The sequence below is a fragment of the Tachyglossus aculeatus genome, chromosome 18, assembly GCF_015852505.1.
Source record: "Tachyglossus aculeatus isolate mTacAcu1 chromosome 18, mTacAcu1.pri, whole genome shotgun sequence".
Taxonomy (NCBI): Eukaryota; Metazoa; Chordata; class Mammalia; order Monotremata; family Tachyglossidae; genus Tachyglossus; species Tachyglossus aculeatus.
In genome coordinates this window covers 12,512,273-12,536,790 of record NC_052083.1, presented here as the reverse complement: position 1 = coordinate 12,536,790, position 24,518 = coordinate 12,512,273, and the positions used below count along the sequence as shown (strand labels likewise).

The 24,518-nt window shown below is 43.9% G+C and overlaps 1 protein-coding gene across 3 annotated transcripts in view; it reads left to right on the top strand.

Moving 5' to 3' along the window:
* TPK1 (thiamin pyrophosphokinase 1) overlaps window positions 1-24,518 on the top strand; it is a 348,586-nt gene that overhangs the window by 164,430 nt on the left and 159,638 nt on the right. For all 3 annotated transcript variants that reach the window (XM_038760339.1, XM_038760340.1, XM_038760338.1), the window contains one exon: window positions 3,688-3,760. In XM_038760339.1, coding sequence (XP_038616267.1) covers window positions 3,688-3,760 — 73 coding nt within the window. The remainder of the gene's footprint in view (window positions 1-3,687; window positions 3,761-24,518) is intronic.

The window sequence follows — 24,518 nt, the reverse complement described above, 5'->3', positions numbered from 1 at the left end:
AAGAGACTGAGAAAGAACGACCGGAGAGATAAGAGGAGAACCAGGAGAGGACAGAGTCTGTGAAGCCAAGGTCAGATAGCGTGTTGAGGAGAAGGGGGTGGTCCACAGTGTCAAAGGCAGCTGAGAGGTCGAGGAGGATTAGGACAGAATATGAGCCGTTGGATTTGGCAAGCAGGAGGTCATTGGTGACCTTTGAGAGGGCAGTTTCTGTGGAATGAAGGGGACGGAAGCCAGACTGGAGGGGGTCGAGGAGAGAGTTGGTGTTGAGGAATTCGAGGCAGCGCCGAGGGAGAAGGAGGGAGGGAGCGCAACGAGGGAGAAGAGTCTCAATTCCCACCTTCAACTTCAAGGCCTGTCTTCAGAACATGCCTCAGTGATGCCCCTTATACTCCTCGCTGGTGGCAGAGTTAATGGTTTATTACAGCCTTTGAAAAACCCTGCTATTGGTCCTGTGGAAAGCGTGCGTCCCTGGAAATGAGGAACTTGGGTTCCAGGCATGGCCCCACAAACTGGGGAATGTCCGCAGGAGGCTGCGTCGTTGATGGTGAAGTCTTCCAACTTCCAGCATGGATATCGTTCTGTACTCTTTCAAGCGGCTAATGCACTGCTCTGCAAACGATAAGTACTCAATAAATGCCCACTGACCAATTGATTGTGAGGCTTAGCTCGTTGTGGGCAAGGAGTGTATCTGTTTATTGTTATATCGGATTCTCCCAAGCGCTTCATACACTGCTCTGCATGCAGTAAGCACTCAATAAATATGTTTGACTGAGTGATTGACTGAAAGACAGCTGGCCGACATGTCTGGCAAAGACTACGGTGGCTAGCAAGGCAACTTCCCTCTCACTGTTGGTGCTTTTGGTCAGTATCAGCATCTATGCTGTGGTCACTTTGGCCATAAATGCGTAATATACTTGATAGGGGTAGTGATAGCAGTTGGTCAGTGGTATTGATTGAGTGCTTACTGAGCACTAGACTGACTGTTTGGGAGAGTAGAACAGTAACACTGTCCTCAAGGAACTTGCAATCTAGTGGTATTAATGGTATTATAAAGTTTCAGAACTAAAGCTTGTCTTTGTCCTCTGTGGGAGACCCTGTCTTCATCACATTCTTGATATGCCCGAGGCCCGGTCAAACAATCAGTGGTATTTATTGAGCACTTAGAGAACTGTACTACGCGCTTGGGAGAGTCCAGTATAGCAAAGTTGGTAGACATGTTCCCTGCCCACAAGGAGCTTTGATAATCTATCAAGCAGGCATTTTTTCAGCCCCTTCTAAGTGGAGAACAGTGTTCGAGGTACTGGGGAAGTCACAATTAAACTGGCTGGCTGGCTGTCAAAGATTTTTAGAACCTCACAGAAAAACTGACAAGCAAGTAAGAAATTCAAGTGTTTGTAAGAATTATAAACCAATGGACTCAGAACAGTAAGTCCAAAGTTCAAAAGTACACCTTCATTGAATGAAATGGAATTCCTTCCTATCTGAGGTCCCCATGATATTTCAGAGTTTTTCTAGTATCAGGGAATGTGAGATTCTGTCCATGTAAGCTTGTGTGTGTGTTTTTTTTGTTTGTGTTTTTTAGTGATATTTGTTTAGCACTTACTATGTGTCTGCTTATTGTTGTAGTGTAGCCTCCCGAGTGCCTAATACAGTGCTCTGCACACAGAAAGTGCTCAATAAATACGATTTGAATGAAGTGTCAAACACTGTTCTAACCTCTGGGATACGTTCAAGAGAATTAGGTCAGACAAGGTCCCTGTCCCAAGTGGGGCTCCCAGTCTAAGTAAGAGAGAGAGAGCAGATATCCCCATTTTACAGTTGAGGAAACTGAGGCTCGGAAAAGATAAGTGACTTGCCCAAGGTCAAACAGCAAGTAATTGTCAAAGCTGGGATTTAAATTGAGGTCCTTCTGTCTCCCAGGCCTGTGCTCTATTCGCTATGTCACACAGAGTTGGTAGATGTATTCCGTCTACAAAGTTGCATGCTTACTATCATCATCAATGGTATTATTGAGCACTTACTGTGTGCAGAGCACTGTACTAAGTGCTGGGGAGAGTACAATACCAGAGTTGGTAGACATATTCCCTGCCCACAGCGGGCTTACTGTGTGCCGAGCACTGGATTAACTACACAAATAAATCAGACCCCATCTCTGTCACCCATGAGGGTTGCAAGCTAAAAGGAAGGCAGGAGAGGGCTTTTATTTCCATTTCCAGCAGAGAGGCACAGAGAAATTAAGTGACTTATCCAGGATCACACAGCAGAACTGGAAAGTAGAATCTGGGTCTCTTGACTCCCAGCCATGAGCCCACACAGAAGTACATACCATGTCTTCTCTCTATCTGCAGTATCTGTACAAGTTTACTAGCCTGTGCGTTGCTTAAAGCCGCTGTAAATTTCTATGTTGATGGCATGAAGGTTTCTTTATATTGCAATAATTTTATTGATAGGATTGTGAATTGATAGGATTTTAGACTGTGAGCCCACTGTTGGGTAGGGACTGTCTCTATATGTTGCCAATTTGTACTTCCCAAGCGCTTAGTACAGTGCTCTGCACATAGTAAGCGCTCAATAAATACGATTGATGATGATGATGATGATGAACAAATCCTTTATGTGGTGGCCATTCTCAGCTCACTATAATTTGTTTAGTGGTTCTAATAATAATAATAATAATTGTGGTAGTCTTTAGTTGTTTACTATGAACCAAGCGCTATACTAAACCTGAGGTAGATAAAACATTTTCAGGTCAGACATAAATGCTGGGGTAGATAAAACATCGTCAGGTCACATATTGTCCCTGTTCCCCATGGGATTCACAGTCTAAAAGGAAAGGAAAACAGGTGTTTAATCCCCATTTTGTTACAAATGAGGAAACTGAGACACAGAGAAGTTAAGTCCCTTGCCCAGTGTCACACAGCCGACAAGTGGCAGAGCCAGGATTAGAACCCAGGTTGCCCAACTCCCAGTTCCGTGCTCTTTCTGCTAGGCTGCACTGCTTCCAAGCAGTCTGGATAATTGTCCACTCCAGATCTGGAAGTGTCACATAGACCCTGTGACTCTGGTTGAAGGGAAAGAAGTAGCATGGACAAACACGGGTGCACTTCCTACTGATTTTCCAAGCCAAATGGCATTTTTGAAAAGTTCTTCCCAGTCTGGATTATCCAATGGAATTCAAAATGGGACTTCACCACCCCAAGGGGAGGCCACAAGAAAACATCATTAGTTTACGTAGATGAACAGAGCTAGCTAAGAACCAAGCTGATTCCCACAGGTGCACCAAATTTCTTTAAGTAAAGAGTTTGGGAACAAGACAGTGTGGAGATACTGGCCTCCTCTGATCTATGTTGGATCCTGTGACAGACGTTGAATGGGCGACAGTGATTGAGTGTTGATTGATGATAGACTAAATATGAATATTAGTGTTCTTTCTCCCCCCACCTCCCAAAAAATAGGAAACGTGGGGAAAGAAGTAATTATAGAAGAGACTGTTTTACCAAATTTAAGATGAATGATGATTAAAAGGTATCGTGAGTTCTGTGAATAAATATTTTACTGAGGTTGTTTGTTTCTGTTTTCTTGATGCTTCTTTCATCTCCTCTCCCCTATCCCCTACCCTACTTCCCCCATTCAACCGAAGCAGCAGCCCTCAGTTAGTTGATTTTCCTTGCATTTTCTTTCTTTCAGCTTCTTGCCTGATTACATCAGTGGAGACTTTGATTCTATTAGTCCCGAAGTCATGGAGTACTACAAGGTCAAGGTAAATTGGAAATGATTTAAGTCGCACAATCTACCCCAATGTGGAATATTTCCTCACCTCAGCTCTTTCTGCCAGGTTACCTGAGGGATTGGTATTCAACGGCCATTGTTTGGCATGTGGGGGATAGGACGGTGAAGTCCTGGGATGGCTAATATTTGTTTTTATTCTTTTTTTTAATTTAACTTTTTTTTAAGCGGGGAGCCATTTATTAAGTAGCTCCTTCTGAGATCAGGAAACGAAGACTTTGCTCACATTAATTTTATTAAAAATCCTCAAGAAACCATGTTGGGTAATGTTGGGCAAGACATTTTGGTGAAAGAACAATATAATACATGATTCTGTTTTTGTGGGAAGCATTGAAGGTGGGGTGTAGAAAATCACCTCCAAACAGCTACAGCACTTATTTCTAGAATTATTTATGATTTAGCAACTCGTCCATCTGCCTCAAAACTGCAGTTGAGGGGTAACAATTCCAAAAGTTTTGGGTCCAGATTCTAGGGGCCCTTTCATTTTTTTTCCTGGGTCTTGCAAATAAAAGCTCTACATATAACATTGGTATTTAATAATTATGGTATTTGTTAAGTGCCTACTCCATGCCAAGCACTGTTCTATAATATCTTTCCAGGAAGAACTTGGGGTGCTCTAGAAACACCATGTTATTAAGATTTTCTCAAATGTAATTGCTATATCTGAAAGGTTGAGCACTTTCTGGGTGCAGAGCACTGTCCTAAGCACTTGGGAGAGTACAGCGCAACAGAGTTGTTAGACAAGTTCCCTGCCCACAGTGAGCTTACACTCCAGAGGGGAGACAGGCATTACTGTAAATAATTAAAGTACATAATGTACATAATAATGGTATTTGTTAGGCGCTTACTATGTGCAAAGCACTGTTCTAAGCTCTGGGGGGATACAAGGTGATCAGATTGTGGGGTTCACAGTCTTCATCCCCATTTTACAGATGAGGGAACTGAGGCACAGAGAAGTTAAGTAACTTGCCCAAAGTCACACAGCTGACAATTGGCGGAGTTGGGATTTGAACCCATGACCTCTGACTCCAAAGCCTGGGCTCTTTCCACTGAGCCACGCTGCTTCTCTAAGAGATCATAAGAGAAGAGAATATGTACATAAGAGAAGCAGCATGGCCGAGGGGAAAGACTGCAGACCTCGGAGTCAAAGGCCCTGGGTTCTAATCCCAGCTCCACCACTTGTCTGCTGCGTCACCTTGGGCAAATGACTTCCCTTCTCCAAGCCTCAGTTACCTCATCTGTAAAATGGGGTAAGCCCCATGTGGCGCAGGGACTCTGACGAACCTGATTTCTTGTGTCGACCCCAGCAGCTAGTACAGTGCCTGTCACGTAATAAGTGCTTAACAAATGCCATTTTTAAAAAAAAGTGCTGGGAGGCTGAGGGGCAAGGTGACTATAAAGTGCTTTAAGGGTACAGAGCCAAGTGAGTGGGTGATGGAGAGGGAGTTGGGGAAAAGTGGCTGAATCAGGAAAGGCCACTTCGAGGAACTGTGACCTTAATAAGGCTTGGAAGGTGGGAAGAATCGGGACCTGGTGTATATGGAGGGGGAGGGAGTTTCAGGTCAGAGAGAGGACTTTGGAAAGGGGCTACTGCCTGAGGGATTGATATTCAACTGGTATTCAATTTTGAAATTCCTCAAAAATCTCCAGTGGCTACCAATCAATCTGCGCATCAGGCAGAAACTCCTCACCCTGGGCTTCAAGGCTGTCCATCACCTCGCGCCCTCCTACCTCACCTCCCTTATCTCCTTCTACAGCCCAGCCCGCACCCTCCGCTCCTCCGCCGCTAATCTCCTCACCGTACCTCGTTCTCGCCTGTCCCGCCATCGACCCCCGGCCCACGTCATCCCCCGGGCCTGGAATGCCCTCCCTCTGCCCATCCGCCAAGCTAGCTCTCTTCCTCCCTTCAAGGCCCTACTGAGAGCTCACCTCCTCCAGGAGGCCTTCCCAGACTGAGGCCCTTCCTTCCTCTCCCCCCTGTCCCCCTCTCCATCCCCCCCATCTTACCTCCTTCCCTTCCCCACAGCACCTGTATATATGTATATGTGTTTGTACATATTTATTACTCTATTTATTTATTTATTTTACTTGTACATATCTATTCTATTTATTTTATTTTGTTAGTATGTTTGGTTTTGTTCTCTGTCTCCCCCTTTTAGACTGTGAGCCCACTGTTGGGTAGGGACTGTCTCTATATGTTGCCAATTTGTACTTCCCAAGCGCTTAGTACAGTGCTCTGCACATAGTAAGCGCTCAATAAATATGATTGATGATGATGATGATGGCAAGACAGATGAAATGGAGACACAGTGAGCAAGCTGGAGGCAGAGGGTAGGAGGGGGTAAGTTGATTGAGTGCTTTAAAACTGATGGTGAGGAGTTTCTGTTTGACATAGAGGTAAGCTTTCGCACCTTAGTAAGCTCTTAGTACAGTGCTCTGCACACAGTAAGCACTCAATAAATATGATTGAATGAATGAATGAAAGAGCCACTGGAGATACTTGAAGAGTGGGGAGATGGGTGCTAATCCCGGCTCTGCCACTTTTCTGCTGTGTGACCTTGGGCAAGTCACTGGACTTCTTTATGCCTCAGTTACCTCACCTGTAAAATGGAGATTGAGACTGTGAACCCACGTGGGACAGGGATTGTGACCAAATTGTTTTGCCTGTACCTAACCCAGCACTTAGTTCAGCGCCTGGCACGTAGTAAGCACTTAACGAATGCCATAATTATGTGGACTGAACATTTTTTTTTTTTTTAAGAAAAATCATCCAGGCAGCAGAGCGCAGTATGGACTGAAGTCAGGAGAAACAGGAGGCGGTGATGTCAGAAAGGAGGCTCATGTAGTAATCAAGGCAGGATAGGAAAAGTGCTTGAGAAGCGGTGTGGCCTAATGGCTAGAGCATGGGCCCGGGAGTCGGATTGACCTGGGTTCTAATCCGGGCTCCACCACTTGTCTTCTGTGGGGCCTTGGGCAAGTCACTTCACTTCTCTATGCCTCAATTACCTCATCTGTAAAATGGGGATTAAGACTGTGAGCCCCACATGGGACTGGGACTGAGTCATCATCATCATCAATCGTATTTATTGAGCGCTTACTGTGTGCAGAGCACTGTACTAAGCGCTTGGGAAGTACAAATTGGCAACATATAGAGACAGTCCCTACCCAACAGTGGGCTCACAGTCTAAAAGGGGGAGTCCAATCCGATTTGCTTGTATCCACCCCAGCGCTTAGTACAGTGCACGCAATAAGCACTTAACACATACCACAATTATTATTATCATTATTAATATCAGCACTTGTGCAGTTTGGACGGAGAGGAAAGGGTGGATTTTAGTGATGTTGTGAAGGTAGGACCAGCATGATATGTGACATATTTGAATATGAATATTTGAATAATAATAATAATAATGGCATTTTTTAAGCACTTACTATGTGCAAAGCACTGTTCTAAGCACTGGGGAGGTTACAAGGTGACGGGGGGCTCACAGTCTTAATCCCCATTTTACAGATGAGGTACTGAGGCACAGATGAAAGATGGTCAAGGATATTGCTGAAATTATGGGGCTTGTGAGATAGGGAGGACAGCGGTACTGTCTACAGTGATGGGGAAGACAGGGTTTAGGTGGGAAGATAGTCATTTTGCTTAGTTTGAGGTGTTGGCAGGACATCCATGTGATGATGTCCAGGAGACAGAAGGAAAAGAATACGCATACGTGCGAGATCCTATGTCTTGTATATGAGAGATTTTGCTTGCCGTTTTGTCAGACAGACACACCGGTGATAAATCATTCCCTGACTACCTCCAGGGTTTAGCTACTACAAAGTCCTTCATGGCCTTCTAGACAGACCTCTGGAAAGTTATAGCATACGCCTTAGGCAATCCACAGAATTTTCACTAATGCGGGGCATTTTCCTGCTGTTGTTTCTTTCTCCGGTTACTGATTAAATCCCAAGTCATATTTTTAAGGTTTCTATCTTTAAACAAGCTCTCAAGGCTGAAAGAAACACTTTTGATGCAGAGAACCTGAGCAATTAACTTGAAGCTCTAGGTTTTAAAAAATTGGTTGGTGGGGAGGACCGTTTTTCTGACTTTCTACATCAAAGAAAAACCCCTGACGACTGATTTTAAGACAATTAATTTTCACATTCCTACTTCTTCTCCCACTACACCCCAGCTCACAGTCTTTATTCCTCTTAAAATAATCTACACACTGGGCTTCTATCTTGTTTCTCCCACTACCAACACCTTAACCATGCCCAGAACTCTTGCCAGCTGACCCCGGCTCTCTCTGTTCTCAAAACCCTTACAAAATCACACCTCCTCCAGGAGACCTTCCTTGGTTAATTTCCAGTCTTCTGACTTCATATCCTTCAATTCCTACATCAACATTTCTGTGCCACTCACAATCTTCCATAGCTTGCCCTATTACCTCCTCCCGTTAGTTATTCCCCCTTGTGTCTGTCTCCCCCGTTAGATTATAAACTCTTTCACATCAGAGCAGCAGCATGGCTTAGAACAGTGCTTTGCACATAATAAGCGCTTAATAAATGCCATCATTATTAGTAGTAGTAATAGATTAAGCGCGGGCCTGAGAGTCAAAAGGACCTGGGTTCTAATCCTGGCTCCACCACTTGTCTGCTGTGTGACCTTGGGCAAGGCTGCACTTCTCTGTGCCTCAGTTCCCTCATCTGTAAAATAGGGATTAAGACTGTGAGCCCCATATGGGACAGGGATCGTGTCCAACCCGATTTGGGTACACCCCCCCCAGTGCTTAGTGCTTCACACATAATAAGCGCTTAACAAAAACCACGATTATTATTATTATCGTTAGGGATGTGCATGCCAATTCTGTCGTAGTGACCCAAGCCCTTAGTACAGTGCTCATCATACAGTAAGTAGTTCCTCAAACTCCTTATGGTTTACTTTGGGCTTTCTTCATGGGGAATATTTGGAGATCTATGAATGAAACAAAGCATGTCGTTCTTTTTCATGGAAAACACAATCCCATTCACTTTATTGTTGGAGGAGACCAAGAAAGATGGCATTGAAGCTCGTCCGTTTCTAAGTAGCATTTCCTCTTATCCCCTCCAAAGGCACCCTCATTCTGTATTGTAACAGCAGGACCAGACATCAATCAATCAATCAATCAATCGTATTTATTGAGCGCTTACTTTGTGCAGAGCACTGTACTAAGCGCTTGGGAAGTACAAGTTGGCAACATATAGAGACAGTCCCTACCCAACAGTGGGCTCACAGTCTAAAAGGGGGAGACAGAGAACAATACCAAACATACTAACAAAATAAAATGAATAGAATAGATATGTACAAGTAAAATAAATAAATAAATAGAGTAATAAATATGTACAAACATATATGTACAGACATGAGAAGCAGTGTGGCCTAATGGAAAGCCCACAGGCCTGGGAATCAGAGATCCCAATCCTACCTCCATCACTTGTCTGCTGGGTGACCTTGGGCAAGTAACTTCATTTCATTTCTTATACAGCGTAACCTCTCAAGCGCTTAGTACAGTATTCTGCACACAGTAGGTGCTCAATAAATACGATTGACCGACTAACGTACTAAGCACTTAACAAGACTTTTATAAAACAGAAATAAAAGCAGAATAAAAGCCATAATCCTGACTGTACCACTGGGTTACTCTGTGACTTTGGGTGAGTCATTTACTACTTTGCCTCAGTTTCCTCATCATCTGTAAAATGGGGCTACGGTCCCTATTCTTTATGTGTTTTAGATTGTGAGCCACGTATGGGCATGGGACTTTCCCTAAATGGATTATCTTGTTTCCACCCCAACATTTAGCACAGCATAGCGCCATCACCTCTATATTCTTATTATTTGTGCTGGCAGTGTAAGGTCTAGAATGTTGGTACCTTTATAAAGCGAAAGAGTAGGAGTGTGAGCCTCAGTAGTGTCACGTAATTTTATGTTGCTCTGAGAATGCATTCCCCTCTCTGCCTCTGACAAAGTCAGGCCAACCTAAGAACATTTTCTGTGATATTTCAGAGAGAATCGGGCACTGTGGAAATCCCTCTGCTTTGCCTTTCTCCCTTAGCCGTTTAATAATGCAGAAGACTGGGGGTTGGGGGTGGCGTGTGATGAGCTGTTAAAAAGAGAGAAAATGTAATATTTCTTTAAACGATTTGCAGAAGGGGAACTGAAAAAAGGAGAAGGTGAGTGATTCCAGTTGGGAAAACGGAGGAACTGTTGTTGCGCAGCAGAGATTGATGTGATGTGTCAGCTTTGGGTGGAGCGCCGAATGTGGATCCCCAGCCGATCCGAGTTCCCATCAACGGAGGAGGAGGGTCCTCCTAAGCCAGAATTTGATATTCATGCTCAATTGCTTTAACTTTGGCATGTCCCTACCCGTTCACCGAAGTCTCACTTATCATTAACTCTGTCCCTTTGCTTGAACCGTAGAAACAAACAAACATACCGTCATTAATCATATATTCGGGAGAGGAGGAAGCGGCAGAGGGCGGAGAGGCCGAAACCTGGGCTGGGAGGACCCAGGTTCCCGTTCTCCCCCTCTCCCGCTGCTCTTCACAAGCACTCCCTGGGGGCATCATCAATCGTATTTATTGAGCGCTTACTATGTGTAGAGCACTGTACTAAGCGCTTGGGAAGTACACATTGGCAACATATAGAGACAGTTCCTACCCAACAGTGGGCTCACAGTCTAAAAGGGGGGCAACCAGGAGCCGTCTCAGCTGCGGGGAGAGAAGCAGCGTGTCAAAGCAATGTGACCGAATGGTTAGAGCATGGGCCGGGGCATCAGAAGGATCTGGGTACTAATCCCATATCCGCTTCTTGTCTGCTGCATGACCTGGAACAAGTCCTGACTTGTCTGCTGAGTGACCTTGGGCAAGTCACTTAACTTCTCCGTGCCTCCATTACCTCATCTGTAAAATGGAGATTGTGACTGAACACCCCATGTGGGACTTGGGCTGCGCCCAACCCGATTATCTTATATCTACCCCGACACTCAGTACAATGTCTGACACAGAATAAGTGTTAAACAAATACCACAAAAAAAGAGGCAGGCCATGGATTGATACAACTCTACCTTTTTTTGTTCCTTCTTGTCAGCTAACCTTCCGTGCTAAATCCTCTTACCTCTCTCTTATCCCACTCAGCAACCTAAAAGAACAGGATCCCTCTCGGGAGGAGATGTTTTGTAAAAGTCTACTCAGTGGGTCTGAATCCCTATCCAACCCAAGTGCTAGGGTAGATGCAAAGGTAGTTGGGTCAGACACAGTCCCTGTCCCAAATGGGGCTCACAATGTTCATCTCCATTTTACAGATGAAGTATCTGAGGCCCCAAGAAGTCAGATGACTTGCCCACTTGATGATGATGATGATGATAATGGCATTTGTTAAGCGCTTACTATGTGCAAAGCACTGTTCTAAGCACTGGGGTGGATACAAGGTGATCAGGTTGTCCCACAGTGGGCTCACAGTCTTAATCCCCATTTTACAGATGAGGTAGCTGAGGCTAAGAGAAGTTAAGTGACTTGCCCAAGGTCACGCAGCAGACATGAGGCAGAGCCGGGATTCGAACCCATGACCTCTGACTCCAAAGCCCGTGCTCTTTCCACTGAGCTACACTGCTTCTCTAATGCTTGTCTACTTTGTAATGTTGGGCAAGTCGCTTCACTTCTCTGGGCCTCAGTCTCTTCATCTGTGAAATGGGGATGGAGATTGTGATCCCCCTGTGGGACATGGACTGTATCCAGCCTGATTAGCTTGTGTGTGCCCCAGTGCTTAGTACGGCCCCTGGCGCATAGTGCTTCACAAATGTCATCAAAAAAACCCCAAACCCAACAACCTCTCCCACCCCACCTCAAAAAATCCCCGCTCCCGCTCCTATGTTCAGAGCTCGGCCATCCACGTCGGGTGGCATTTTTGCTTTCTAGTTAATTGTCTTCCAGTTTCTCTCTTGCCTGACACTTCAGTTCTGTCCTCATTCTCTTAGTGGCTACTGATATTGTGCAAATGCTTAATACATTAGGTGCTGATGATGGGTTAGTGTTACCAGTGCCTATTTTAAGCTAATTCATTGAGATTCAGTAATGCTTTGGAAACGTAGGCCATACTCATGTTTATTTGTAAATTTCAACATTGTAAATTTCAACACCTATGCTGCAGGTGGGTTCCTATTTTGTACTGCTTGTAGAGTCCTACAGGTTAATACAAAAGATGGAAAATGCTAGTAGAGTGAAGCCGAAAATCACTCGTTGGCTCCAGATTTAACTTCCTTCAATTTTGTCAAGCAATTAGGGGGAAAAAAAGCCCAGTAAATTACCTGAGCTTGCTGGGCCTACTGTTTCACTGTATTTGGTGTTGTTTAATGAAAACACATGGCTGGGATAAACACCCAGTTTTATGAGATGTAATGGTTCATTGATGTTATTCTTGAAAATCATCAAACACAGTCAGTTAATACCTTTGCAGATATGAATACCAGAGAAACAATTTAGCCTCTCTTCCTATGTGTAGGGGAGAAAGAGAGAGTGTGTGTGTGTGTGTGTACATGCACTCAGATGCTCTCGCAAAGAGCGAGGTCTGAATCACTTAATCAAGGACCATATTTCTCTGGATGACCAGGAACTGTTGAGCTGGAATGAAATTCCACCTCCACTTCCTTTAGGATTGCTATTCTTGCCTCCTTGTGATCTTCTTCAAGACTGACCCCGCAGTGGTGGGCGTACCTGTGGTTTCTCCTTGTAATTTTCAATTCTGTAGCAGCCTGCTCCTGCAGATAATGAAGCTGGCAGGTTATTTAAACAGATCTGGTGCTCCAGTCTCCCGCTGATGGCTCACTGACTGTCCAGGGGTAACATGGAGCAGTGAAAAGGGAGACAGAACACAGGGTCATCCGCCTACAGAGGAAAAGAAACACGGCTAATGAGAGAGCGATGGGCAGACCAAACACACTGCAGGATTTTCAGGCGACCTCAGAACATTTCCCTTTACATTCAAAAAAACTATTTTTAAACTTCCAAAAGTAGGGGGAAAATATATTGCTTCTGCTTGAAGACTTAAGATGATCTCCACTACATAGGAATTGGTCAAGCGGTATCCTGTGGGCTTAAAATTTGATAAAGGTAACCTTGAAGCATTGTTTTTTTTTTTTCTATTTCTTTAAAATCTGTACATGTTTGCCTTGATTGTACAGGGTGGGCAAAATATCTCGTACCACCCTCAAAAAGCAGTTCCGAGTGCATTTGAAAGAAGCCAAATAATTTGGATCGGCTGTGTCCAATCTAAGCAACCTCTATCAATCAAATTGTCTTTATTGAGTGCCGGTTGTGTTCAGGGCACCCTACTGAGCCGTTGGGAGAAAACAACACAGAATTAATTAGGTACGATCATTGCTCTTAAGTCATTTTCTCTAGGAGTTGCAAATTTTAAAAGATAGTACAGGTAGGAGAGGTGACCCCAGCGCATAGCACAGGGTTTGGTTCATCGGTGATGAAGTGTCCCATTGAGAACTATGGATGATCCTTAATCATGAGACTTCTAGGATGAGAACCTGGGAACAGGAATCTATTATAATCTATGCAGAGAAGCAGCGTGGCTCAATGGAAAAAGCCCGGGCTTGGGAGTCAGAGGTCATGGGTTCAAATCCCGGCTCCACCAATTGTCAGCTGTGTGACCTTGGGCAAGTCACTTAACTTCTCTATGCCTCAGTTACCTCATCTGTAAAATGGGGATTAAGACTGTGAGCCCCACGTGGGACAACCTGATCACCTTATATCCTCCCCAGTGCTTAGAACAGTGCTTTGCACATAGTAAGTGCTTGACAAATGCCATCATTATTGTTAGTAGTATTACAAGGTAAGCAGGTTATTCATTCATTCATTCATTCAATCGTATTTATCGATCGCTTACTGTGTGCAGAGCACTGTACTAAGCCCTTGGGAAGTACAAGTTGGCAACATATAAAGACGGTCCCTACCCAACAGTGAGCTCATAGTCCATGTCCCACATGGGGCTTAAATCTCAATCCCCATTTTCCAGATGAGGGAACTGAGGCCCAGAGAAGTGAAGTGACTTGCCCAAGGTCACACAGCAGACAAGCGGCAGAGCTGGGATTAGAACCCAGATCGTTCTGACTTGCAGGCCCAGGCTCTTTCCAGTGGTCCACGCTGCTTCCCCATTAAAGAAGAGCAGGTGTCCAGGCTTTCTGCTCTCACTATGGCTCTACTGCACGGAGTGGTTGTGTGAGTGGGTTGTGAACAAGGCAATCCTCCTGAGGGGTGCATTGGGAACACACTCGCAAGCAGCCTCAGGGAGTGTTTGTGACCCACATGCAGCTTTTCATCCCTATGTTTGCAGCCAGAATTTATTCATTCCCATCCAACCTCCTGGTACTGACTCAGAAAAAATTTCCTTAGCAAATTTCAGGCTTTAGCATCGAATTTGAAGTTGAACTTTCCAGCTGTCACAGGAAAAGAGGTCAATATATCTTTCGCCACCTCTCCAATGGCATTTTTTTTTTATTTCTGGTGTAACAAAAAGAACGACCAGTTTCCTGACCCGAAAAACGGAGATTTTCAGGAGCAACAAAAGCCTTAGCACTCAGGTATCTGGGTTTCAGGGTGTGTGATCTTAACTCCAACAATTCATTTCTTCTGGACATCTGTCTTATCTATCCAATCGATCAGTTGTATTTATTGAGCAATAACTTGGTGCAGAACACTGAACTAAGTGCTTGGGAGAGTATGAGACACTCTGTAGACACAATCCCTGCTCTCAGAGAGTTTACAGTCTAACCTGGCAGAAATACGGTGGCATTGACTGAGTGCTTACTGTGTGCAGAACCCTGTACTAAACGCTTGGGAGAGGGAAACATAGCAGTTGCTGGTCACGTTTTCTGCCCACGATGGTAGGTTGATGGTAGTACCTAAGGGCTTAGGTGGAGCCTTTAGCTAGACTTTCACCTCCTTGTGGGCAGGAATCATTCACTCAATAATGGTAGAATGATAATGATAATAGTGGTATCTGTTAAGCACTTACTATGTGTCAAGTAGGGGTAGCAGTTTAAATAGGAGTCAGAAAAGGTAATGAATCCCCGTTTTGCAGATGAGGGACCAGAGGCACAGAGAAGTTAGGCAACTTGCCCAGAGTCACACAGCAGGCAGGTTGTGCTGCACCCCAGCTCACACTCTTTGTTCCACATAAGCTAACCCACTCATCATGCCTTGTTTTCTTCTCTCCCATCTCTAATTCTGCCTGAAATTCCCTCCCCTTTCAAATCCACCAGACCACAGGTCTCTCATATAATAACCTGAAATAGTAATAATAGTAATAATAATAGTAATAATAGCCTGAAATAGCACACATCCCAGAATTGCCTTATACCTCCCTAAGGGACTCCCATGTAGTCCGTTCAAACGCCAAATCTATAATCTCCATTTCTCTCTAATAACTCTTTTTGACAGGAACCTTTTTTGTAGATGATCTCTTGGAAAATATCTTAGAAGGGCCTTGCTGGGTTTTAATATCCCTTCCTCTGCCTCCCTTCTCCTCATTTTCCTTCTCTAATTTTCTTTTTGGTTCATGTTGCCCTCTTCTCTGGCACTAATGAGTATTTCTTGAAATCTTAGAACAGTTCAGTAGATTCCAACCTTAACTGGCAGAAAGAGAGGTTAAGGCACGTGGAAAATTCTATAAAGTTACCCAAGTTCCAACTGTGGGACCCAGTGTCTGTACACTGGTGGGTTGTTAGATTTATTCTTTTGAAGAAGTTAGTTGCTAGAGACTTTGATATTTTAAAAATGCTGATTCTTTGAGCCAAATAAATTTGTATGGATCGTTAAAAATGAAAACAGCCCTGCTTGACAAGAGGGAAAAGGAAGGGAAAAAACAGCAGATGGTTATAGGGCAGAAATAATAATTGAAGTTAGCAGAGTTTAAAGGAATGGGGGAAAGATGTCAAGTTCCTCGAGGGCAGAAAGAGGAGATCGAAAGGAATAAGTGATAGAATAAAGGATGGGAAGGGGAAACGGAACTCACTTTTCACTCTCCAAAGTTTTGAGCAGTGGAATAATCTTCTTTTTAAAATATTCTGCATTTTCTACAGTAAAAATTGAACAAGCAGCTCTGAGGTTATGAGCCATGAAAATAAGCTCAAATGCCCAAGGGCCTAAAAGAAAGAGTTCCTAATGAGAATCAGGAATTGGCCTAATGAGAAAATGAACGGACTTAGCGTCTCTTTCCCATTTCATTGTCAAAACAGTTTGTGAGAGTTGAGGGGGAAGGGAGAGGATGATACTGGGTGTATGACAAAGGAACTGCCTGACAGTGGGGAAAAAACTTAAAATATATTCTAGCAGAAATCACCTGCTGCTTAACTGGCAGAGTTTCACCCAGCTGCATTTTCTGACCACTTGGTCACTGGGAGCCCTCTTCCTACAGACACGATTGGGTTGGTTTCATTCAGGGAGCTTCAATTTGAGATCGTTTACATGGCTGGTAGACCCTCCCAGGATGGAACTTCCTTGCATGGGTGAGGAGGATGAAAAAATCTAGAGTTCTCTCTGTCAGTGAGTTTAATATTGCTGGTGCCAGAGTTCACTAGGGTGCTTAGAGGCAGGGCTAGCGGCCAAGCGTAATGTTCGTGGCATCAACTCATTTCATCCCAGATCTCCAGTTTGGAGCTGATCATAGCAATTAGCCCATATAACATGGTAGTAAGGTGACCAATCAATCCACCCTTCTCTCTCCAGCCAAGCTGTTGACTCTTGTCCCATCACACCTAGACTGTATTAACCTTCTCGCTGGATTTTAGCCTCCACCTTGTCTCCCTTGGAAAATCTAGTCAGAAAAGGGTGGTCGCAGAGTATAGAACCAACAGGTTGGCTGCAAACCTGATGTTTGGATTCTCTTTCTCTCTTAGTATGTAGAACAGCCAAAGGAGATTAGAGAAGGCCCACCGCTGCTCAGTTAGGGAAGGAATCGTGCATATTTTCAGGCCACAGGTTTTCTTTTCAAAAACCGTCACTAACGCCACTGGGTAAACTGAGGTCGAGCAGTTAGGAGAGGGACATAAAATGGTAGCTTTCAGAATGTAATCAAGAAATTCCAATTCCTTGCGTCTTGCTCAGTCATATCACTGAGATCACTCTTGTTTTGGAAAGATGAGTTGTTCTGTAGCCGGAAAAAAACCCGATTTTACAATCTACTTTTTTTCTAAATGAAAGATTTTTCGGGAGTCAGCATAGTATGACCTGATTGGTTTTATATAAAATGTATTTTCAGTGACCTTCGTTAGATAAATTATTGACAAAGAATAAATTAAGCATTCTAGGATGACAACCTAATGAGTTTTGTGATTCTCTTTGTAAATTAAACTGATTATTGACCCACATTGTATGGCGATATATATTTTTTTAGTTAATCTATTTGTCATAAATGTTGACAATACACTCATGGGTTGATTTGCAAGATAGCTTGTCCACAGTGATACATCAAAAAAGTCTTGAGCTTTTAGAATACAAGTGGTGTACACACAAATAGCAGTAAGAACCTTGTGTTCAGATAAAGTCCAAGAGTTTTATTTTTCAGAATGTGGCACACACTGTTGTTCAAAAAACAAGACCTTTATCACTATACTAAGGGTCATTTTTCTCGCATATATTGCACATCCCAAAATGTATATCCCAATATTGTATTTAGAATACAGTTGGGATGGAAAAAAATGGGTTTTATTCACCTGATAATACAGTATTAAGGCCTGCCTTTACTTAGTCAATAGTACTTGAGTACTGTGTGCAGCACACTGTACCAAGAGTTTTGAAGAGTGACATTTATTTTGCTTGTACATCTTTACTATTCTATTTATTTTGTTAATGACGTGCATTTAGCTTTAATTCTGTTTATTCTATCAACTTGACACCTGTCCACATGTTTTGTTTTGTTGTCTGTCTCCCCCTTCTAGACTGTGAGCCCGCTGTTGGGTAGGTACTGTCTCTATATGTCGCCAACTTGTACTTCCCAAGGGCTTAGTACAGTGTTCTGCACACAGTAAGCGCTCAATTAATACAATTGAATGAATGATCCCTACTTCCCGTGAGTTTACAGTCTAACAGGAGACAGACACAGAGAGGAGAAAAAAAGAGATTGGAAAATGGAGAAATAAAAAAGTGAAAAATAGGAAAATGAATAAATAAGTACTTTGTAGGATATATAAATCTTCATATACAAAAATGCTATGATGGCTCTGGATGCGTGTATTCTGAGGTGGTAGTTGGAAGGTTGTGACCTTAGAAGAAGCTGGGGAAGATTCCTGGAGGGAATTGAATTTCAGGGGGGCTGTAAGATAAAGGAGCGCTTTGTTCTGGTGGATTTGAAGGGGAATGGAGAAGGGGTTAGTAGGGGGAGAATTGAGAACAAGGCCAAACAAGCCAGCTTTGGAGGAGCAACGAGGGTAAGATGGAGAATAGTGGGTGAAAGAGAAGCTTAGGCCCACTTGATCCACAGGCTCTGCTTGATAGGGAGAGGGATGGGTAAAAATCCAGTTTGGGGAGGAATGGAGAGTCAGGTGCCGAATGGAGTTTTAGAAAAATGATCTTTGCAGCAAGTAGGGACTAGAGAGGAGAGGCTGGAAGGCCAGCGAGGTGACTGAATCAATATTATAGCCGGCCTACGATAGGACCGGGGATGGCCGTGGATATGACGGGGAGTGTTGCTGAGGGAAAACTGGCAAAATTTAGAGGGAGACTGAATGAGAGAGTTGAAAGAGAGTGAGGCGGCAAGAATAATGCCAAGGTTGTGGAGGAGGCTGGTAGTGTTGCCAACCTTGGTGGAAAAGTTAGGTGGAAGCCTGGATATGGGAGGGAAGATGTGAACGTATATTTGAAGGTGTCTTGGAGGCAAGAGGAAATAATAATAATAATAATAATTATAATGGCATTTATTAAGCACTTACTATTTGCAAAGCACTGTTCTAAGCACTGGGGAGGTTACAAGGTGATCAGGTTGTCCCACTGGGGGCTCACAGTCTTAATCCCCATTTTCCAGATGAGGGAACTGAGGCCCAGAGAAGTTAAGTGACTTGCCCAAAGTCACGCAGCTGACAGTTGGCGGAGCTGGGATTTGAACCCATGACCTCTGACTCCAAAGCCCTGGCTCTTTCCACTGAGCCACGCTGCAAGATTGCGGAGGAGGTGAGAGGTTATGTACATATCCGTAATCTTTTTACATTAATGCCTGTCTCTCTCTCTAGACTGTAAGCTCCTTGTGGGCAGGAGAATACAATACCATGGAGTGGGTAGGTAGACATGTTCCCAGACCTTTTACAAGAGTTTTTACTGTGTTGCCATTCTCTGGGAATTCGCCATTCAAGCGCTTGGGTAGTTTGGCTGCCACTCTGCCATACAAGTGTTTTCTCATTTATTCATTCATTCATTCATTCCTTCAATCGTATTTATTGAGTGCTTACTGTGCGCAGAGCACTGTGCTAAGCACTTGGGAAGTACAAATAGGCAACATATAGAGACGGTCCCTAACCAACAACGGGCTCACAGTCTAGAAGGGGGAGACAGACAACAAAACAAAACATGTAGACAGGTTATCAGTAGGCAGTGTGTCTTAGTGGAACGTGTGGGCCTGGAAGCCCAGAGGAGATAGGGGTTCTGGTCCCAACTCTGCCACTTGTCTGCTATGTAACTTTGGGCTAGGCACTTTAAACACTCTGTGCCTCAGTTTCCTGAGCTGAAATCAATCAATCAATCGTATTTATTGAGCGCTTACCGTGTGCAGAGCACTGTACTAAGTGCTTGGGAAGTACAAGTTGGCAACATCTAGAGACAGTCCCTACCCAACAGTGGGCTCACAGTCTAAAAGGGGGAGACAGAGAACAAAACCAAACATGCTAACAAAATAAAATAAATAGAATAGATATGTAGAAGTAAAATAAATAAATAAATAGAGTAATAAATATGTACAAACATGTATACAGGTGCTGTGGGGAAGGGAAGGAGGTAAGATGGGAGGGATGGAGAGGGGGAGGAGGGGGAAAAATAAGGATAAAATACCTGTTCTCTGTCCCTCTTAGTTTGTGAGCTCTGAGTGGGAGGACTGCATCCGATCCGACTGTCTTGTATCCAGCCTGGTGCTTGGCACATAATAAGCATTTAATAAATGCCATCATCATTGTTATTAGTCTCAAGATCCCGCAACCATTCTGTCATTCTAGTTAGTTTTTGATGTAACTCCATTTCCTCCTGGTTAGCCTTATTCAGGTCACATTTCCTCCAAGAGGCCTTTGGTGATTAAGCCCCCTTTTTCCCGGCTCCCTCTCCCTTCTGTGTTGTCTTCACACTTGGATCTGTGACCTTTGGAAACTTGGTATTTGCCCCATTCTCAAAACCACAGCACTTGTCTTGTCACATGCCATCGAGTCATCTCCGATCCATAGCGTCACCATAGATGCATCTCAGCCAGAACGCCCCACCTCCATCTGCAGTTGTTCTGGAAGTGTATCCACAGAGTTTTCTTGATAAAAATACGAAAGTGGTTTACCACTGCCTCCTTCCACGGCACTTATATACCTCTAAATTATACATGATAAGTTATTTATTTATATTAATGGCTGTCTCCTCCTCTAAACTGTAAGGTCACTGTGGGTAGAGAACATGTCTACTGATTCTCCCAAGTGCTTATAACAGAGCTCTGCTCCTAGTAAATGCTCAATAAATACCATTGATTGATTGATTTCCTACAATTAAATTTTCGGAAGGTTACACAAGGAGCCTCATGATGCAGAAAATGGTTGCTCTCATTAATGAACGAATGAACAGCCGTACTTTAAAATGGTAAATCTCAGACTGGGTGGATTTTTCTGCCTTGTTTTTCCTAGAAAAAAACTAGAATTAAAGAAACATTGAATGAGCTCAGGAATCTAATGTAGAGCGAGGGGCTGTCGAGGCCCGCCAGTTTCAAGGCACAGCCGAGACGAGTGTGGTTAAAACTCAGGGTCGAAAATGTGCTTACTAAGGAAGTTGTTCGGTGGATGTAGGATTCCCAAAGGGAAGAATCCCAGTCAACTTGCTTGATCTGATTGATAATTGATTTCCTGAGACCAAAAGGAAGAAAGCAGTAAAAGTGGGAATGATTTGAGCAGCTAAACGGATACATCAGTGCAGCATTTCTTCCTACCTTATGGTCCTTTTTTTAATAGTATCTGTTCAGTGCTTATTTTGTGCCAGGCACCGTATTAAATGCTGCGATAGATACAAGATTATCAGGTGGGACACAGTCCTTGCCCTACATGTGGCTCACAGTCTTAATCCCCATTATGCAGATGAGGGAACTGAGTCTCAGAAAAGTTAAGTGATTTGCCCAAGGTCATTCTGCAGACAAATGGTGGAGCTTTATGACGTTGGACAAGACACATAACTTCTCTGGGCCTCATTTTTTTCTTTGTAAATTGAGGATTTAATTCCGGCTCTCCCTCTGCCTTAGACTGTGTGACAAGGGACTGAGTCTGACCTGATCAATTTGTATATACTACAGCCCTTAGTATGTACTTAGCACATAACGAATACCACAACTATCGTCATTATTATCACTGTAGCAATAGTATGCTCCCAGTAGCGAGAAGAAATAGTGGTGACAGTAGCCTGGTTTCTGAATGCTTATGCCACATTTCACCCCATTCAGAGTTACTCATTGTTTTCTTAAAAACGGTATTTTAAGGAGCGGTATATTAGTACTGCAAGTTGTAATCGACTCCCTGAAGAAAAGGATCCTTTTCTTCGACATCCAATTCCAAGTGAGGACTTGGTGTAGCTTACACAGAGCTGAGAAAGGGACATTATTCTCCCTTCTGCCCCCTCATACACATTCCAAAAGGGAAGACGTACATTTGGAATCTCAACAGCTTGAGCGCTCAATTTATTTTTCGATCCAGTAATTCGGGTACATCAAAGGGAACTTGTCTTAGAATAGTATGTGAGCCTACCTGGAAGACTGGAAAAAGAAGACTAGAAGATCTACTTCTAAAGAAGCAAAAACAGTCTTCCATTTCACTATCTTATTCACAGATCCATGGGCCTATTTGAAAAGTGTCCTACATACATAGGTCATATCTCTAACCAGGTTAGGAAATGCTTCATTGAAAAGATGGCCTTTTCCTTCACCTTCCCTGGAGGTCAGTGCACACAAACCTAAGAAAAAATGGTTTTCAGGGCTGCAGCTGAAGCAGTGGGCACACGGAAAGTGGAGGGGAAAAAAAAAACCAGGAATTTTTTCCATTCACTATCAATACGACTTTGCAGTTACGGTTTTCCCAGCCAATGTCTTTATAAAATGGGGAAGTTAAATAAGGCAGGAAGTACTGCACTTGTTTTGAAAACCTAGGGTTAGCGTGTCAAGTTCAGTTCTGGAAAGGCTGTATTTGACATAAAAGGGAAAATATATATATACAGAAGTGCACTTTAAGAGAATTCATATGAGATAATGCGAAATACGCATTGTTGAAGCATTTTCAAAATGTTGGCATACTTTTTGTGAGAAATGCCTATTCTGTGAAACTCCATGGAACTTCTAATGTTGACTAATGGCCGCAATTCGTCATACCAACCCACCAAAATCATTAGTTTTGCTTCAATGCAAGTGTTAATCCGAATCTCTGGGCCTGCCTTCTGTTTCAACAATGATCTCCATTCTATGTACAGATGTTATTTACCTTCTTCTCCTTGAGTCTTCCTTCTGGGAGGAATTTCAGCTTGCGGGACTGTAGCCGTTTGTAAATTCTCCTGTCGACCCAAATCGTAAATGTTGACTAAGCTTCCACCTGGATGGAAGGTGGACATTTTGAGGTGGGGAAAGCATATGAGCATGGAGGTATTGTCGGGGAGGAGGTAGGAGTCTGGGGGAGAAAGAAAACTGTTTAGTGCAAGACAAAGCAGGAAATGAACAACACTAGGGGAGATGGGGGGGTGCAGCAGGAAGGGACCTTATTTTCCCGCTGCAATTAACAATAATAATAATAATAATGGCATTTGTTAAACGCTTACTATGTGCAAAGCACTGTTCTAAGCGTTGGGTGGGGGGATACAAGGTGATCAGGTTGTCCAACGTGGGGCTCACAGTCTTAATCCCCATTTTACACATGAGGTAACCGAGGCTCCGAGAAGTTAAAAGTGACTTGCCCAAGTTCACACAGCAGATATGTGGCGGAGCCAGGATCCGAACCCATGACCTCTGACTCCAAAGCCCATGATCTTTCCGCTGAGCCACGCTGCTTCTCACAATGTCTCATAATTACACAATTAGACAAAATGTCTTGTGGGAAGAGACGAGGGTGTCCTGAAAAGGCCACTGGCAACCTACAGTCCAGCCACATTGTGCACCCGTACGCACATATACAAGAATACACAAAAATGACAATAAACTGCTCGACCTGGTTGGTTCCTCAACCTGAACCAAACCCAAGATTTCATTCTAGTCTACACCCAGGAAACACAGCACCCATCCATAGTTTTTCTCAGCGGTCCAGAAATTAAAACTCACAAATTCTCTTATCTAGGCAGACCCAAAAGCAGAAAGCAGAATCAAAGGGGCCATCAGGGCTTTGGGGAAATGGACTGACAGAATTTAGCTGCAGTGGGACATCAAACTTTTTACCAAGCAGAAGATTGAAAAAGCTGTCCTAGTTTCCAAACTTCTATATGGAAGTGAGTCCTGGAAAACAATAGAGGACATAGCCGGCTCCCAGAGCAGTTTCACCAACATCATCCCACATCCTCCAGGATATCAAATAGGGAAAAAATAAGATCCACAACTCAGCTCAGCAGCACTGAGGCAAAAGAGCTATGCTGGGCCAGACATATTTTTAAAAATGGATGATAACAGGACACCCAAGTGGATACTATATGATGAATTTAATGATAACAATAATAATAACTGTGGTATTTGTTAAGCACTTAATATGTGCCAGGCAGTGTGCTAAGACTGGGTAGATACAAGCAAATCGGGTTGGGCCCAGACCCTGTTCCCCTTGGGACTCACAGTCTCGATAATAATAATAATAATAATTATAATAATAGGCATTTGTTAAGCACTTACTATGTGCAAAGCACTGTTCTAAGCGCTGGGGAGGATACAGGGTGATCAGGTTGTCCCATGTGGGGCTCACAGTCTTCATCCCCATTTCACAGATGAGGTAACTGAGGCACAGAGAAGTTAAGTGACTTGCCCAGGATCACACAGCAGACATGTGGCGGAGTCAGGATTTGAACCCATGACCTCGGACTCCAAAGCCCTTGCTCTTTCCACTGAGCCACGCTGCTTCAGTATAATGGAATTTATTGAGCACTTACTATGTGCGAAGCACTGTTTTAAGTGCTGGGGAGGTTACAAAGTGATCAGGTTGTCCCACGGGGGGCTCACAGTCTTCATCCCCATTCTACAGATGAGGTAACCGAGGCCCAGAGAAGTTAAGTGACTTGCCCAAAGTCACACAGCTGACAAGTGGGTGGGCCAGGTTTAGGGCCCATGACCTTCTGACTCCTAGGCCTGTGGTCTGTCCACTATGCCGTCCCTCTCTCCTTCTCCAGCCCGGCCCGCACCCTCCACTCCTCTGCCGCTAACCTCCTCACTGGGCCTCGTTCTTCTCGCCAATCCCGCCGTCTACTCCTGGCCTGGAATGCCCCCAATCCCTCCACACATCCACCAAGCTAGCTCTCTTCCTCCC